Consider the following 15,026-nt stretch of genomic DNA (forward strand, 5'->3'; position numbering starts at 1 on the left):
TTCCTGATATTACATTTCAAAGCATTTATCGGCCGGTAATATTGGCCGTCCGATATTATCGGAGATCTCTAATTGATACTAAAGTGATAAGATCAATATTTTAATTTTGTCTATTATTTTGTTGTTTTTATTCACATTTACAAAGTTTGGGTACATTAGCTGGGCAAAGGAGGACCTTGAGGACAAAACCATAGTATTTAAAAGAGTAGTAGATAGAGATTAGCACTATGGTCTGAAAGGAAAATGGCAACATATTTTACAGGCTTCTGCAGTAATGAAATACTCACAATATATTATTTGCCATTTAAATGATAATCAAAGTATTTCAAAACAGGTTACAAAGGCTCCTGGTGCTGACGTATGCAGTAACATATTACAACAATTCCAAGTGTATCATTTTCTCAAAACCATTATTAATATACTTGATAATTGCTAATAACTTGCTGTTTATAGCTGGTTACTTTCTGTTGGAACTTGGTTCTATCTACACTTCTGTTGAAATATAATAGACACTAATTATTCTGTTGTTTGGATACTTTACATTAGTTTTGGGCGATACTACACATTTGGGTATTGATTTCAATACAAAACAGTTACAGGGGCAGTATTAATCATAACAATGCTCACTGATACACAGCCTTCACATTTTCAATATCACTGAATGGTTAAATAAAGATGGTGATACAACAATATTAATTAAATATTAAAATGATTTCCTACTATTGGTTCTGGAAGCAGGTTATAGTTTGCTTTGTGTATAATTTTAGCTGTTTGCAAATTCACTATGTCGTGGAATTTCAGTATTTTTGATTCAATGACAGAGACAAGCGGTAGAAAATGGATGGATGGATGGATGGATGGAATAAAGGGTTTGTATGTTCTCTATATCCAACATGATGTATTATTCTAACTGATCTTTTTTGTATCACCATTAATGAATGAAGTGTACTTTTGTAGTTATTTCCCCATATTTTTACACAATAACTCACAATTACTCATTGTGTTAATATTGTTAAACTGTCAATAGCATGCACTAATGTTTAAAAAAAAAAAAAAAAAAGGTTTATACATGTGATCGGTATTGGATGATTGGTAGAGATGTTCGATAATGGCTTTTTTGCCAAAATCCGATATTCCGATATTGTTCAACACTTAATTACCGATTCCGATATCAACCGATACTGATATATACAGTCGTGGAATGAACACATTATTATGCGTAATTTTGTTGTGATGCCCTGCTGGATGCATTAAACAATGTAACAAGGTTTTCCAAAATAAGACAACAACTTCAACTCAAGTTATGCAAAAAAGTGCCAACATAGCATTGCCATATTTATTATTGAAGTCACAAAGTGCATTATTTTTTTAACATTCCTCAAACAGCAGCTTGGAATTTGGGACATGCTCTCCCTGAAATAATTCTGATACCCACTACAACTATGGGAAATACTATACTTTGACTTTCACAAAGTGCATTATTTTGTTTTGTTTTTTAAACATGCCTCAAAACAACAGCTACAAAAGCAATGAAGGCAAAAAGCTTTAGTGTAGAGTATACTACAGTAATAAAGTAAACAATAACATAGTCCTCCTTTAGTAGAAGACTGCCTGGTATACTGTATAACAGGAAATTATAAACCGGGCTCAATCTGCCCTGCTCTAACGTATTTGTATGAGGAATACAAATGTGCTGCAAGCTAGTGGTGAGTGCTTGAAGTGGCCTAGCAGTCAGCCAGCGCTTCTGAAATGCTGCGTTGAGACAGGGCACCTCCGTTCATTGCAAGCTGCAAAGTGTGCGCCGTGCAGGGCAGACTAGCCACACCAAACTCCACCGTAGCTTTTGCCATTTTGAATGCGTTGTCCCTGAACACAATGTGTGCTTTCGCCTCGGGGTGGTTTTTGTATTTTTGTTTTTTCCCGACGGAGTCTTTAAGCGACAACTGTGTGGTACTATTTTTTTTTCGATGTTTGCTTTTCATCCATATTCCGCTTGAATTTATTGTGTATCTCCTTATGATTCTTGAAGAGGTGGGAGATCAAATTGCTAGTATTAAAGGAAGATGTCTTGGTTCCTCCTCGCATAACCAACTTTTTGCAGTCATTGCAAATTGCCAGTTTTTTATCTGTCAGAGACACTTTAAAATAATCCCAAACCATAGATGTGGTGTCGTTCGTCAGTCACAGAGCAAGCTCGCTTGTTAGCCACGGCTACAGCACCGGCAACAACACACTCTTGTTGTTGTTATGCTCCGCTCGCGGCGGTTTGATGAGGTCATCAAGCGTCGCCAGTAAACCTCTCCTGTGTTGTGTGGGGGAGAGGGGAGAGGGGAGGGGCTGCTGACTGGGAGACGCAACTGCTCTGTACTTCTCCTTCCGTCCATGTTTTACCGGATTTGTACCGTTCCGTACAGCAGCGTTATAAAAAGTAATTAATTTTACTTTTTGAAACCGATACCGATAAGTTCTGATTTTACATTTTAAAGCATTTAGCGGCCGATTATATCGACATGCCAATATTATCGGACATCTCTAAAGATTGGTATCAAAATCGGCAAAATAAAACCCTGATGGGAAGATCCATCGGATAGAAAGATGTAGAAACGTGCAGTTGATTCAAGCAAACGTTGACTCCGGACTAGGGAGCAAGAAACTGTTTTAAATGGCTTTGGTCAATGGCACATGCGATACTTGGATCGATATATAAATATAATATTGGATAAGGATATTAGTTTACATACAGCTGCCTCACAGTGATTGAATTCCATTGATCCATTTTTATTTATACTGTACTGTATAACATGGCTCCAATTTCACAGACATCATGTTACATTTAAAATGGAACTTGTTAGAAAAAAATGAAAATGCATTTGTAGACAATGTGTCCAAATTTGTATGCGAGTGTCTTGACTGGTTCTTGTCTTTTAATAGGTAAGGATCACGTGTGTAGGTTTGTTGGCGCTGGACGAACTGAGCGATACAACTATGTGGTGATGGAACTACAGGTAGGCATTGTATTTTTTTTTATAGAAAAAAATTATATATATATATATATGTATATATATATATAAAAAGGAAATTAGGATTATTTTTTTCCACAAATATTGACCTTATTTGACGAATGAAATCAAAAAAATTTGCAAAAACTATGTATTAATCTCTCTATGCCAAAATGTAAACAAGAGTAAAATATTTGGTAATGTAGTTTTTGTGTTTATAGTAACTTAGTGCCCCTTTTGTTTTTGTATATTGACATGCGTATTTACATCCTGAGTACAATCCATTTTAAGATGCGAGTCAACCTTCCATGTGGTTATTTTTAAACACATTAAAATAACATATTAAAAAAAATGTTTTAGGTATATTCTTCTGAGCAGACAGGACGGAGGCACATGCATTGCGCACTTCTTCCTGAGCCAAAATGTAAACGAGTAAAATATTTGGTAATGTAGTTTTTGTGTGTTGGTAGACTTCTATGGTCAATCCAAAGAAAAAGCAAACTACATGTGGAGTTAAGGCTGAATTACGGGCTCGTGTCCGGGAGCCAGAGGACATTACATGTCGGCTTTTTCACATTACAGTTAGGGCTGGGCGATATGGCCTTTTATTATTATCTCTATTTTCACGATAGACAATTTTTATATCTCGATATTTTGCCTTAGCTTTGAACAAACATTTGATGCATATAATCACAGCAGTGTGATGATTCTACGTGTCTACGTTAAAACATTCTTCTTCATACTGCATTAATATATGCTACTTTTAAACTTTCATGCAGAGAGGGAAATCACAACTAAGTCAATTGACCAAAAGTGTATTTATTAAATTAAGTAGTGGCACAAACATCCATGTCGTTTCCAAAACAGAAAGTGCAAGATTGTCAGAGACATTTTAAAACAAGCTATGAGTGCACTTTTGTGCATGATGTCACTAAGATGACATATCAAAACAACACTTAATTAAAGTGCACTTTTTGTACAGAACGCCAGTACAATAGTTTAAAACAAATAGAGTGCATTTTTGTGCATGATGTCACAGAAGATATTTCAATAACTGTTAAATAAAAATGAGCTGCATAATAGGAAATCAAATAGTATATGTCCTTCGCTTTGTGGTCGGTTCCTGCGGACGTTATTTTTTTCATACGGTGTTGATCTGGAAATAGTTGCTTTGGCATTTCGTTGGTCTAGCACAGTGGTTCTTAACCTGGGTTCGATCGAACCCTAGAGGTTCGGTGAGTCGGCCTCAGGGGTTCGGCGGAGGTCAAAACACACCCGACTCATCGTCTCAATAAAAACTTCTCCCTATCGGCGTATTACGGATACGGCAACAGCAGAAGTAACACTGATTTGCAGGTGTGTCATTTGTTGTGAGTTTATGCACTGTGTTGGTTTTGTTGTTTGAACAAGGTGATGTTCATGCACGGTTCATTTTGTGCATCAGTAAAAAAAACATGGTAACACTTTAGTATGGGGAATATATTCACCATTAATTAGTGGCTTATTAACATGCAAATTAGTAACATAATGGACCTAAACTAGTCATCATTAAGTACGTATTAATGCCTTATTTGACATGGCCTCATTATAACCCTAACCCTCTAACCCTAACCATAACCAAATAACTCTAAATTAAGTCTTTGTTACTTAGAATATGTTCCCCTAGTGTCCAAAAACCTCTAAATTAAGTCTTTGTTACTTAGAATATGTTGTCCATACTAAAGTGTTACCAAAAACACATAACTTTGTCTTGAATTTGAAAAAAAAACGTTTTATTTTTCACTAAGAATGGTTCGATAAATGCGCTTATGAAACTAATGGGGTTCGGTACCTCCAACAAGGTTAAGAACCACTGGTTTAGCACCAAACGGAGATGTTGACATGCGGAGTTTCAAGCACTCTTCATACTCTAGCGTGTGACTTTTCAAATGATGCTACATTAGCACTGGTGCTCCTTTTTGTAGGAACGCTTTTGCCTCATAGTTGTTCAACATGTTCCCACTTGACGCCAAACCACCTCCAGATGATGGGCCCTGTGCTGTTTTTCTTGGGAATTAATTATTCCTTCATTTTTTACCAGATTCGCACCTTCTCTCTCTCGTATTACCACCCGCGCCGCACCGTTCGTATCACAGCTAACGTTACTATGTCGCTACCTGTCTGCTCCGCGGGAGCGTGTGACGTTGCACACATTGACGTATGTAAGAAGGTGCGCTTGTTTTAAGTCTCTGTGAGAAGCAGAGACAAGAAAGAGTGAGAAATGCATGCAGTGTAATGCCCGCAGCTAAAAGCAACTGCGTGAGAATGTATACTCCAATATCACCATATAGTCATTTTCTATATCGCACTGAGACAAACCCGCGATATATCGAGTATATCGATATATCACCCAGCCCTAATTACAGCCCACATTTTATCATCGCCTTCTCTGATTTTGGATCAAGGTTGTCAATAAAAGTGACATAACGCAGTATCAATCCTCATCTCTCTTTACTTTCCATTGTTTTTTTGCAATAATTATCTAACAAGCCAAATGGTTGACAAATGTTTTGTTTGCTCACTGAGTTGACATGGGAAACACCGGCCCTAGCGCGGAAACGTCAGTAATACTTGAAGGTATGCCAAGGTGTATGTGAGTTTTTAAAAAATATTCTAAAAATAGCAACAATTCAAAATCCTTTATAAATATTTATTGAATAATACTTCAACAAAATATGAATGTAAGTTCATAAACTGAAAAAAAATACAACATTGCTCAGTGTTGACAGCTATATTTTTTGTGGACATGTTCCATAAATAATGATGTTAAAGATTTCTTTTTTTGTGAAGAAATGTTTAGAATGAAGTTGATGAATCCAGATGGATCTCTATTACAATCCCCAAAGAGGGCACTTTAAGTTGATGATTACTTCTAGAAATCTTTATTTGTAATTGAATCACTTGTTTATTTAACAAGTTTTTAGTTATTTTTATATCTTTTATCCAAATAGTTCAAGAAAGACCACAACAAATGAGCAATATTTTGCACTGTTATACAGTTTAATAAATCAGAAACTGATGTCATAGAGCTGTATTTTACTTCTTTATCTCTTTTTTTCAACCAAAAATGCTTTGCTCTGATTAGTGGGTCCTTCAATTAAAAAAATGTTCACCGGGGTTACATCACTGAAAAAAGGTTGAGAACCACTGCCTTAACTTACTAGCTCTTAACTCGAAACACTTGTATTATGTATCTCAAATCAACATATCTGATTCGAAAGGAATGGAAATCAATTGAATTGGTATTGGCCACAACTCCTAAAACTGCACCATTTTAACATGTTACATGCCATTAAAAAAGGACCAAAATAACTTTTGCATAAGAAATATTGGATAAAAAATACAATAGAATGTATGTAAATAATGTAATAATAATGTATAGCGTTTACCTTGGAGAGTGGGCTTCTGTGGTATCTCTTTTTAGCTGTTTCTCTGTAAGCGTCTCCATATTTTCAGCAATAAATGTCTGACGTTTGGACATTATTTTAACATTCTCTGCTGACTTACCATATTCTGCTTCAGTGTGGTGCAGACTTGTAGTGATAAGCTTCCAACAGCTTTGCAGAGTTTGCGAAAAGCTTTGTCATGTTTTTGATTATTTTTTTATTTAAATCAATGACTCCTCAGCACTGTCTTTCACATGCTTGCATTTCCCTTTCCGTGCTTGTAAGTCATATCAGTCTCTTGCTATAAGCTAATGCTAGCAAGTAAGTCCAGATATAGGCTGATCTTGCAGGGTTCACTGTGACATTCGCTATGCCAACTAATCGCGGGAATGCTTGTCACTCATTATCTGGTTTGCAACTTGGAGTATAACAATTACCCGAGAGACAGCTTTTATCTCAAATCAGTCTTAAGTTGGGGTACCAATTTATAAAAAAAAAAAAGGAGTCATCAAAGTGACAATGCAGAAGCATAACCCTTCAGATCAGAGGTATCCAAAGTGCTGCTCAGGGGCCATCTGTGGCCCGCAGATAATTATTTAACGGCTTGTGGCAGATTCTAAAAATACTATTGCAAAAAAAAAAGGAATAAAAGAGCAGACCGTTGAAATGTAATAAGGAAAAGTTGCAATATTGACTCTCATAACAAAGTTGCCATGCAGGCTGTTTTTTTCTATAAAACTGTCATTGCTCAAAAAATAATAATGAATCAAAATCAATGTTGTTACAAAATAGTGACCAACAGAAGGCTCCAATTACTTCACATCAAATATTCCACTTTGAAACATTTTTAGGGGAAAATATTGCGTATTTTGTGTTTGCCGTAAAAAACTAAGTTTTCCTTGACGAAAATAAATTAAAATAAAGAAAAAAACATTTAAAAAAAGGTATCTTCGACAGATCTGAAGTTGCGACTTAAGTTTTGAAAGTAAAAACTTTGAACATTCGTAAATATTAGATGTTCATAAGCTCTGCTACATTGGAATTATTTTTAATACTTGCGGCCCTTTTGTATCGCTGATACTTTTTGGGGTATTTTATATTTATTTTTAAAAACATTATTTGCCTGAAAAATAACAAAAAATCTAAATAAATATTGTAAGAAATTATTTACCTATTTAAAGCTCCAATGACTTCACATCAACTGTACCACTTAAACATTTTTTTGGGGGGGGGCATATTTTGTGTTTTTTTTCCCCATAAAAAAACAGGATAGGATAGGTCTTTATTGTTATTGCACAAGTACAACAAAACTTTGTTTTCAGCACAAACCTGTTCTAGATTACACAAACACAGTGTACAGGGTTACAGAACAAGAACGCTGATGGGTCGCCATAAGGCGCCCTGTAAAAGATGGGAAAAAGGTAAACGCTGGGGAAGGATGAGTAAAAAAATACAATCTAGTTCGGAGTGGGGGAAAAAAACAAAACTCTGTCTTTAATAAAAAGGGCATTACTTTTTTTTTGTTCAATATGAATTTAATCTAGAGATTTAAAGACTGGACCAAAGAAAACTTATTTTTAACATTTTACGATTAAGACCTGCACCAAACTTCAGGGGACCTGTAATGGTTAAAATAGTGTATATATTGTAATGGTTTTAAAAATGAAAAATATCAAACATATATCTACACAAACTTAGATTTTTCAAGGTACGGCACTTAGTGGGAAAAGTTTGGACACCCCTGCTCAAGATTATTTATTTGCTGAATATCACCAGCTTTTCTGAAGTCTTGTCGATTTGTTAGAAGATTGATTCATTTTGCATCATAAACGCTTGTATTCTAAACCGCAACTTTCCAAAGGGAAAGAACCTGGCGGATCTGCGCAGAAGCACAGGCCGTTCAACATTTTCCGTCTCAACTACACTGAGACTCGGCAAGCAGATTCTACAAGCCATTGAAAGCATCCACTCAGTGGGCTTCCTGCACCGAGACATTAAACCGGTAAGAGAACCGTTGCCTCGACGACTTGCGGCTGTCTTCGCTGCCATGATTAATGACCAGCCTGAACTTTTTCTCCATTGTTCTGTCAATCACAGGCTAACTTTGCAATAGGAAGACAAGCCAGTAACAGTCGTTGCTGCTATATGCTGGACTTTGGTTTGGCTCGTCAATATATGACCCTGCAAGGCCTGCGTCCAGTAAGCACTCTCAGACAACACCAAAAGATTTTATTTTTGTGTGTAAACTATATTGTCTTGTTGTTTTCCAGCCTCGTGATGTGGCAGGCTTCAGGGGAACTGTGCGATACGCTTCGATCAATACTCATAGAAATAAGGTGGCTTGATGCATTTATTATCATTCATGACCCATTCCTGTTACTTTTATCCATGACAGCCAATTTTACATCCATTAGAAACAATTATGCTTTTGTTTTTAGTATCATTTGTATATTTGTGTCTGTAACAATTGGTACGCATTGATAGGCAGTCATCTTATTTGTGTGATTGTGACTGTGCAGGAAATGGGTCGCCATGACGATCTGTGGTCCTTCTTCTACATGTTGGTTGAATTCATGTCTGGTACGCTGCCATGGAAGAGATTTAAAGATAAGGTACTTTTTCTTACCTATTGGTACCTGCTCAGTAGGTGTGTTTGGGATCTGCTCAAGTCCCAAAAATGTGAAATTAAATCGTGGATATTTATAAAACAATCTTGCTTTCCCTCAAACTTCCCCTAAAGCAGGGGTCTCAAACTCAATTCACCTGGGGGCCACTGGATGCAGAGTCTGGGTGAGGCAGGGCCGCGAGAAAAGATTTCTTAAAAAAATAAGTTGCCTACTCCTCAGCATGTCTAGTTGTATAATGACGTTTCAAATTGTATTCCTCGTGCACCACAAATTTCTCCATGCAAAAAAAACACGCTTATTTGCACGGAGATGCAATATTTATTTGCTCTACAAAGAAATATGGCATCCCCCACTTTTCCTGGAATTGTCTTTGCTCATCACTACCCTTCCTCTTCACTTCAGGCTTTGAAAAAGACATGTTTGGGGTTGTGGAATATATTTGTATTTAGCCGACGCTCGGAGAATAATATTTTTTCCGCAATGTGTGTCGTTCCGCTTTTCCTCCCTACAGCAACACGGCGGTCGGTGGATAATAGCCGGGATAGTACCGGGATAGCGAGTGCAAAAAAGTGACGGCTCCCGGAGTGTTATCCGGCGTCATATAGAAATATATGTAGTGTTCATCGTGTGAGGCAATGCAAATTAAACAATTAAAAAAAACATTAGTCCAGGTTATCGGGGACTGTTATTACTGACGGACAGGTGACACGGTGTGACTGCAGCCAGCCACGTAAGAAAACCCTCGTCTCCATGGCAACGTCTTTGGCACTTTCACTCACTTGCCGCTTTTCCACTAACGCGGGGGTAGGCATCCCAGAACGTTGAAAGAGCCATTTTGGACCCAAATAACAACGCTGTCAAGCGCCATTCATATAAAACCCGAGGGCCGCATTAACATTAAACTTTCATATCAAGATGGGGGCCGCAAAATAACGTCTCGCGGGCCGCGTGTCTGAGACCCTTGCTCTAAAGAATCCGTTTGCAATTTTGTTCAAGTGTGACATAAGTGGATTATCCATATATGGTAGCAATTTACCCAAACCCTCCCTTGCGCCAGGCAGTCTATTTTAATTTAAGATAAAACTGGATTTGCCACAACATCATGTCCACGATTTAACGCAAAGACAGAAAATGCTCTGTTGTTGGTTGCTTTAACTCACACAAGTCACTTCACAAACATTCTGCCTCATCTAAAGTAAAAAGTGCCTTAGTTTTAGCTTTTATGATTTGTGGCAAAGTGCCTGCAACTGTGAAAAATTGTTAGCCAAGATTAAAAAAAAAAAAACCTTCATTGGCGGGCTGGGTGCTTACTATTCATGGCAATGGAGGTGACAATGAAACGGCAAGTAATAACAGTACATTGGAATTGTGTGAATGGTACTTTAGGAATATTAGCTCGCGTTGTTGTGTAGGTAGCTTAGCCTTCTACAATAAGACAATAGCATCACCATCCTCCGGCACAATAAAGAATGATTTTCCTAAAAAAAAAAAAAAAAAATTATGCTTATAGCATGTTGACACTAAGCACATTACAGGGACTCAAAAAAAAATGTAAGTAAACAAATATTACCAAAAAAATAAGGTAAAAGGACTGTTGAGATTTGCATTTCAATTTCCTCTGGGTCATGTGACTTTTTAATTTATTTAAATTTTGCTTAATAAGTATGCAATCCAATCAGTTTATAGGACATTTTAATAAATACATTTATAGTTACTGTAATTTTATGTTGCAGTTAGAGCTGGGCGATATGGCCTTTTATTAATATCTAGATATTTTTGGGCCATGTCACGATACACCATATATATCTGGATATTTTACCTTAACCTTGAATGAACACTTGATGCATATAATCACAGCAGTATGATGATTCTATGTGTCTACATTAAAACATTCTTCTTCATACTCCATTAATATATGCTACTTTTAAACTTTCATGCAGAGAGGGAAATCATAAATAAGGACTTAAAGTGTATTTATTAAACAGTTATTAAGCAGTGGCACAAACATTCATGTCAATTCCAAAACAGAAAGTGCAAGATCGTCAGAGACATTTTAAAACAAGCTATTAGTGCACTTTTGTGCATGATGTCACTAAGATGACATATCAAAACAACACTAAATTAAAGTGCACTTTTTGAACAAAACGCCACTACAATAGTTTAAAACAAATAAAATGCACTTTTGTGCATGATGTCACACACGATATTTCACAAATTGTCAAATAAAAATGAGCTGTATAATAGGAAATCAAACAATGTATGTCCTTCGCTATGTGGTAGGTTCGTGCGGACGTTATCTCCTTCTGTTGTGGATTGTTTTCATACCGTGTTGATCTGGAAATTGTTGCTTCGGTATTTTGTTGGTGTGGCACCGGATGGAGATGTTGACATCAAGCACTCTTCATTCTTGAGCGGGTGACTTTTCAAATGATGCTACAAATTAACAGTGCTGCTACTTTTTGTAGCAACGCTTTTCCTGCACAATTGTTAAACATATTCCCACTTGAATCCAAACCACCGCCAGACGATGCACCCGTGCTGTTTTTCTTGGGAATTAATTATTCCTCCATTACTTATTAAGTGGCCTAGTGGTTAGAGTGTCCGCCCTGAGATCGGTAGGTTGTGAGTTCAAACCCCAGCCGAGTCATACCAAAGACTATAAAAATAGGACCCATTGCCTCCCTGCTTGGCACTCAGCATCAAGGGTTGGAACTGGGGGTTAAATCACCATAAATGATTCCCAGGCGTGGCACCGCTGCTGCCCACTGCTCCCCTAACTTCCCAGGGGGTGATCAAAGGGATGGGTCAAATGCAGAGGACAAATTTCACCACACCTAGTGTGTGTGTGACAATCATTGGTACTTTAACTTAACTTATTTGTTACCAGATTCGCACCTTCTCTCTCTCGTATTACCACTCGCAACGCACAGTTGGCATCACAGCTACCGTTACCCATGTAGCTACCTCTCTGCTCGGGGAGGGCGTGTGACGTTGCACGCGTGACGTATGTAAGAAGGTGCACTTGTTTATGTCTCCGTGAGGAGAGACAAGAAAGAGTGAGAAGAGCCTGTAGTGTAATGGCCGCAGCTAAAAGCAACTGCGTGAGAACGTATACTCCAATATCATGATATAGTCATTATATAGTCAGTATATCGATATATCGCCCAGCCCTAGTTGCAGTTATACATTAAAATGTTTTGGCAATGCAAATGACACTGATTTGGTTGGAATGGCCCATCCACTCTTTGTATGTAAGGTATGCACTCACTTTTTGAGATACTGTGTAATACAGTCTGTTCCTCCCCACAGGAACAAGTAGGAAATCTAAAAGAAGCATATGACCATCGCCTGATGCTTAATCACCTACCATCTGAATTCAGTGCCTACCTGGATCACATCGTCAGCTTGGACTATAACACAATTCCAGACTACAAGGTTAGCCATCTCTTACTTTGTATATGTTTTTTTTTTTCTGTTGACACGCGCGTTTCCCCTGTGACAGCTCTTGATGTCACTGTTTGAGAGCGCTATGGAAAGCCACAATGTGCGGTCAAACGACCCCTACGACTGGGAGAGATGCGACCCCGAGGACATGCTGACCGTTGCTGCGGCGGTGCCGACCGGCCAGGAGCTTACCCGCCTCACGCCGGCCCATTTGGGGTACTTGTCACCATTTTACCGAAGCGCTTAAAAAGTTATGAATGATCTATCTACAGGCTTGAAATAACCTTCTCTTGTCGCTTCCTCCTCAGCATGGCCAATGCTTCAGTGCTGCCAGTGGAGCTGCAAAGGGAGAACACTGAGGATGTTCTCATGCTCGGGGAGCGCTTCAGTGACGCTGACAACTGCCCGCCTGTGCCCACTGGGTCCGGCCCTGTGAGAGATGTATGGGAAGAAATGGACCGCATACAAAACCAGCAACATGTTGAGCCAGTGATAAAGAGGGTGAGTTTGTCAGAAAATAGTTTTTTAAAATGTCAATACGTTTGATATTTTAAATCAGGGCTATTCAACTGTTGGCTCGGGGGCCAAATCCATCTAGCAAACATTGAACACAGGGGTCCAAATATGGGATTTACAATGAAGGTGTTCCTCAAGGCACCCCTTTAAGTTCTCTTCTTTTTGGCAGTTTCACAATTTTGTAATTTGATAAGGCCCAAGCTGTTTGTTTACATGCTTTTTTTTTTTTTATTTCTCTTTGGTATTTGGGCTTATCGGACCCTAATTACAATAGAAACTAAGAATAATCTTTTGATATGATGTACTTCATGTTTAGTGACATGGTAATTCTTATTTTTACACCTTTTTTTCCCCTCCAAATTCCATTTTATTTTATACTCTTCTGACACCACCAAATGGCAGTATAAGTGTCCACAAAAGGGCCATAGGACCCCAATTCAGTGGCGTACACTTAGACTTCCTTTTTATTGTCATTCAAATTTGAACTTTACAGTACAGATAAGAACGAAATTTCGTTCCATTAGCACATGGTAGTGCAGGATAAAAAAGCAATAAGGTGCATATATAAATAAATAGATTACCATACAGATAAATATATTGCACTTTTTCATATGCATCCACGTTTGTTATGTTGTCTTTTTATTCCAGCGAGTCAATCCATTTTGGGGGGAACTGAGGGGATAATTATGATGCGTTCAAGAGTCTTACAGCTAGAGGGAAGAAGCTGTTACATAACCTGGTGGTTCTGCTTCCAATTTTGGAAATAAGAGCTAAAAGGTGCTGTCCACGCATGTGGCCAACTAAGCCTTTAGAGGTAATGTAACTAGGTGTTGCTATAACTTGTTTACTACAGATGCAATCAGTTGTACAAAAAATCATATCATCCCTTACGTGCAGTGATCTCTCCAGATTATCTGATCCTTGTGATGATATTATGGACCGTAGACGGTGAAATTCATAAATTCCTTGCAATAGCCCGTTGAGAAATGTTGTTTTTAAACTATTCAACAATTTGCTCACACATTTGTTCACATAGTGGTGACCCTCGCCCCATCCTTGTTTGTGAATTTCAAGGAAACTGCTTTTACCCCCAATCATGGAACCCACCTGTTCCCAATTAGCCTGTTCACATGTGGGATGTTCCAAATAAGTGTTTGATGAGCATTCCTCAAATTTCTCAGTCTTTTTTGCCACTCGTGCCAGCCTTTTTTAAACATGTTGCAGCCATCAAATTCCAAATGAGCTAATATTTGCAAAAAATAACATTTTCCAGTTTTAACGTCAAGTATTTTGTCTTTGCAGTCTGTTCAATCAAATATAGGTTGAAAAGGATTCACAAATCATTGTATTCTGTTTTTATTTACCATTTACACAACGTGCCAACTTCACTGGCTTGGGGTTTTGTAGTTACCGTGTTTTTGGGAGTTTAAGTCGCACCAGCCGAAAATGCATAATAAAGAAGGAAAAAATATATATAAGTCACACTGGAGTATAAGTCGCATTTTTTGGGGGAAATTTATTTGATAAAACCCAACAGCAAGAATAGACATTTGAAAGGCAATTTGAAATAAATAAAGAATAGTGAACAGCAGGCTGAATAAGTGTAGGTTATATGAGGAATAAATAACCAACTGAGAAGGTGCCTGCTATGTTAATCTAACATATTATGGTAAGAGTCATTCAAATAACTATAACATATAGAACATGCTATACCTTTACCAAACAATCTGTCACTCCTAATCCATAAATCCCATGAAATCTTACGTGAATGAGCTAAATAATATTATTTGATATTTTACGGTAATGTGTTAATAATTGAAGACATAAGTCGCTCCTGAGTATAAGTCGAACCCCGGACAAACTACGCAAAAAGCTGCGACTTATAGTCCGAAAAATACGGTACATGAAATGTGATTAATGTAACTAGGTGTTGCGATAACCTGTTAACTTCAGATGCAGTCAGTTGTTATATGTTCAACTTCTTTAGTTCTACATCCTCATGGTTCCATTTTAGG

The 15,026-nt window shown here is 37.6% G+C and overlaps 1 protein-coding gene across 2 annotated transcripts in view; it reads left to right on the forward strand.

Annotated features, from left to right (window-relative positions):
- The window catches only part of LOC133542361 (tau-tubulin kinase 2-like), a 45,155-nt gene that overhangs the window by 13,824 nt on the left and 16,305 nt on the right, over positions 1-15,026 (forward strand). For both annotated transcript variants that reach the window (XM_061886419.1, XM_061886420.1), the window contains exons 4-11: positions 2,932-3,005; positions 8,286-8,426; positions 8,522-8,623; positions 8,695-8,760; positions 8,944-9,036; positions 12,361-12,486; positions 12,554-12,711; positions 12,804-12,996. In XM_061886419.1, the coding sequence (XP_061742403.1) occupies positions 2,932-3,005; positions 8,286-8,426; positions 8,522-8,623; positions 8,695-8,760; positions 8,944-9,036; positions 12,361-12,486; positions 12,554-12,711; positions 12,804-12,996 (953 nt within the window). The remainder of the gene's footprint in view (positions 1-2,931; positions 3,006-8,285; positions 8,427-8,521; positions 8,624-8,694; positions 8,761-8,943; positions 9,037-12,360; positions 12,487-12,553; positions 12,712-12,803; positions 12,997-15,026) is intronic.

This window comes from Nerophis ophidion, linkage group LG24, assembly GCF_033978795.1.
Source record: "Nerophis ophidion isolate RoL-2023_Sa linkage group LG24, RoL_Noph_v1.0, whole genome shotgun sequence".
In the NCBI taxonomy this organism is placed as follows: domain Eukaryota; kingdom Metazoa; phylum Chordata; class Actinopteri; order Syngnathiformes; family Syngnathidae; genus Nerophis; species Nerophis ophidion.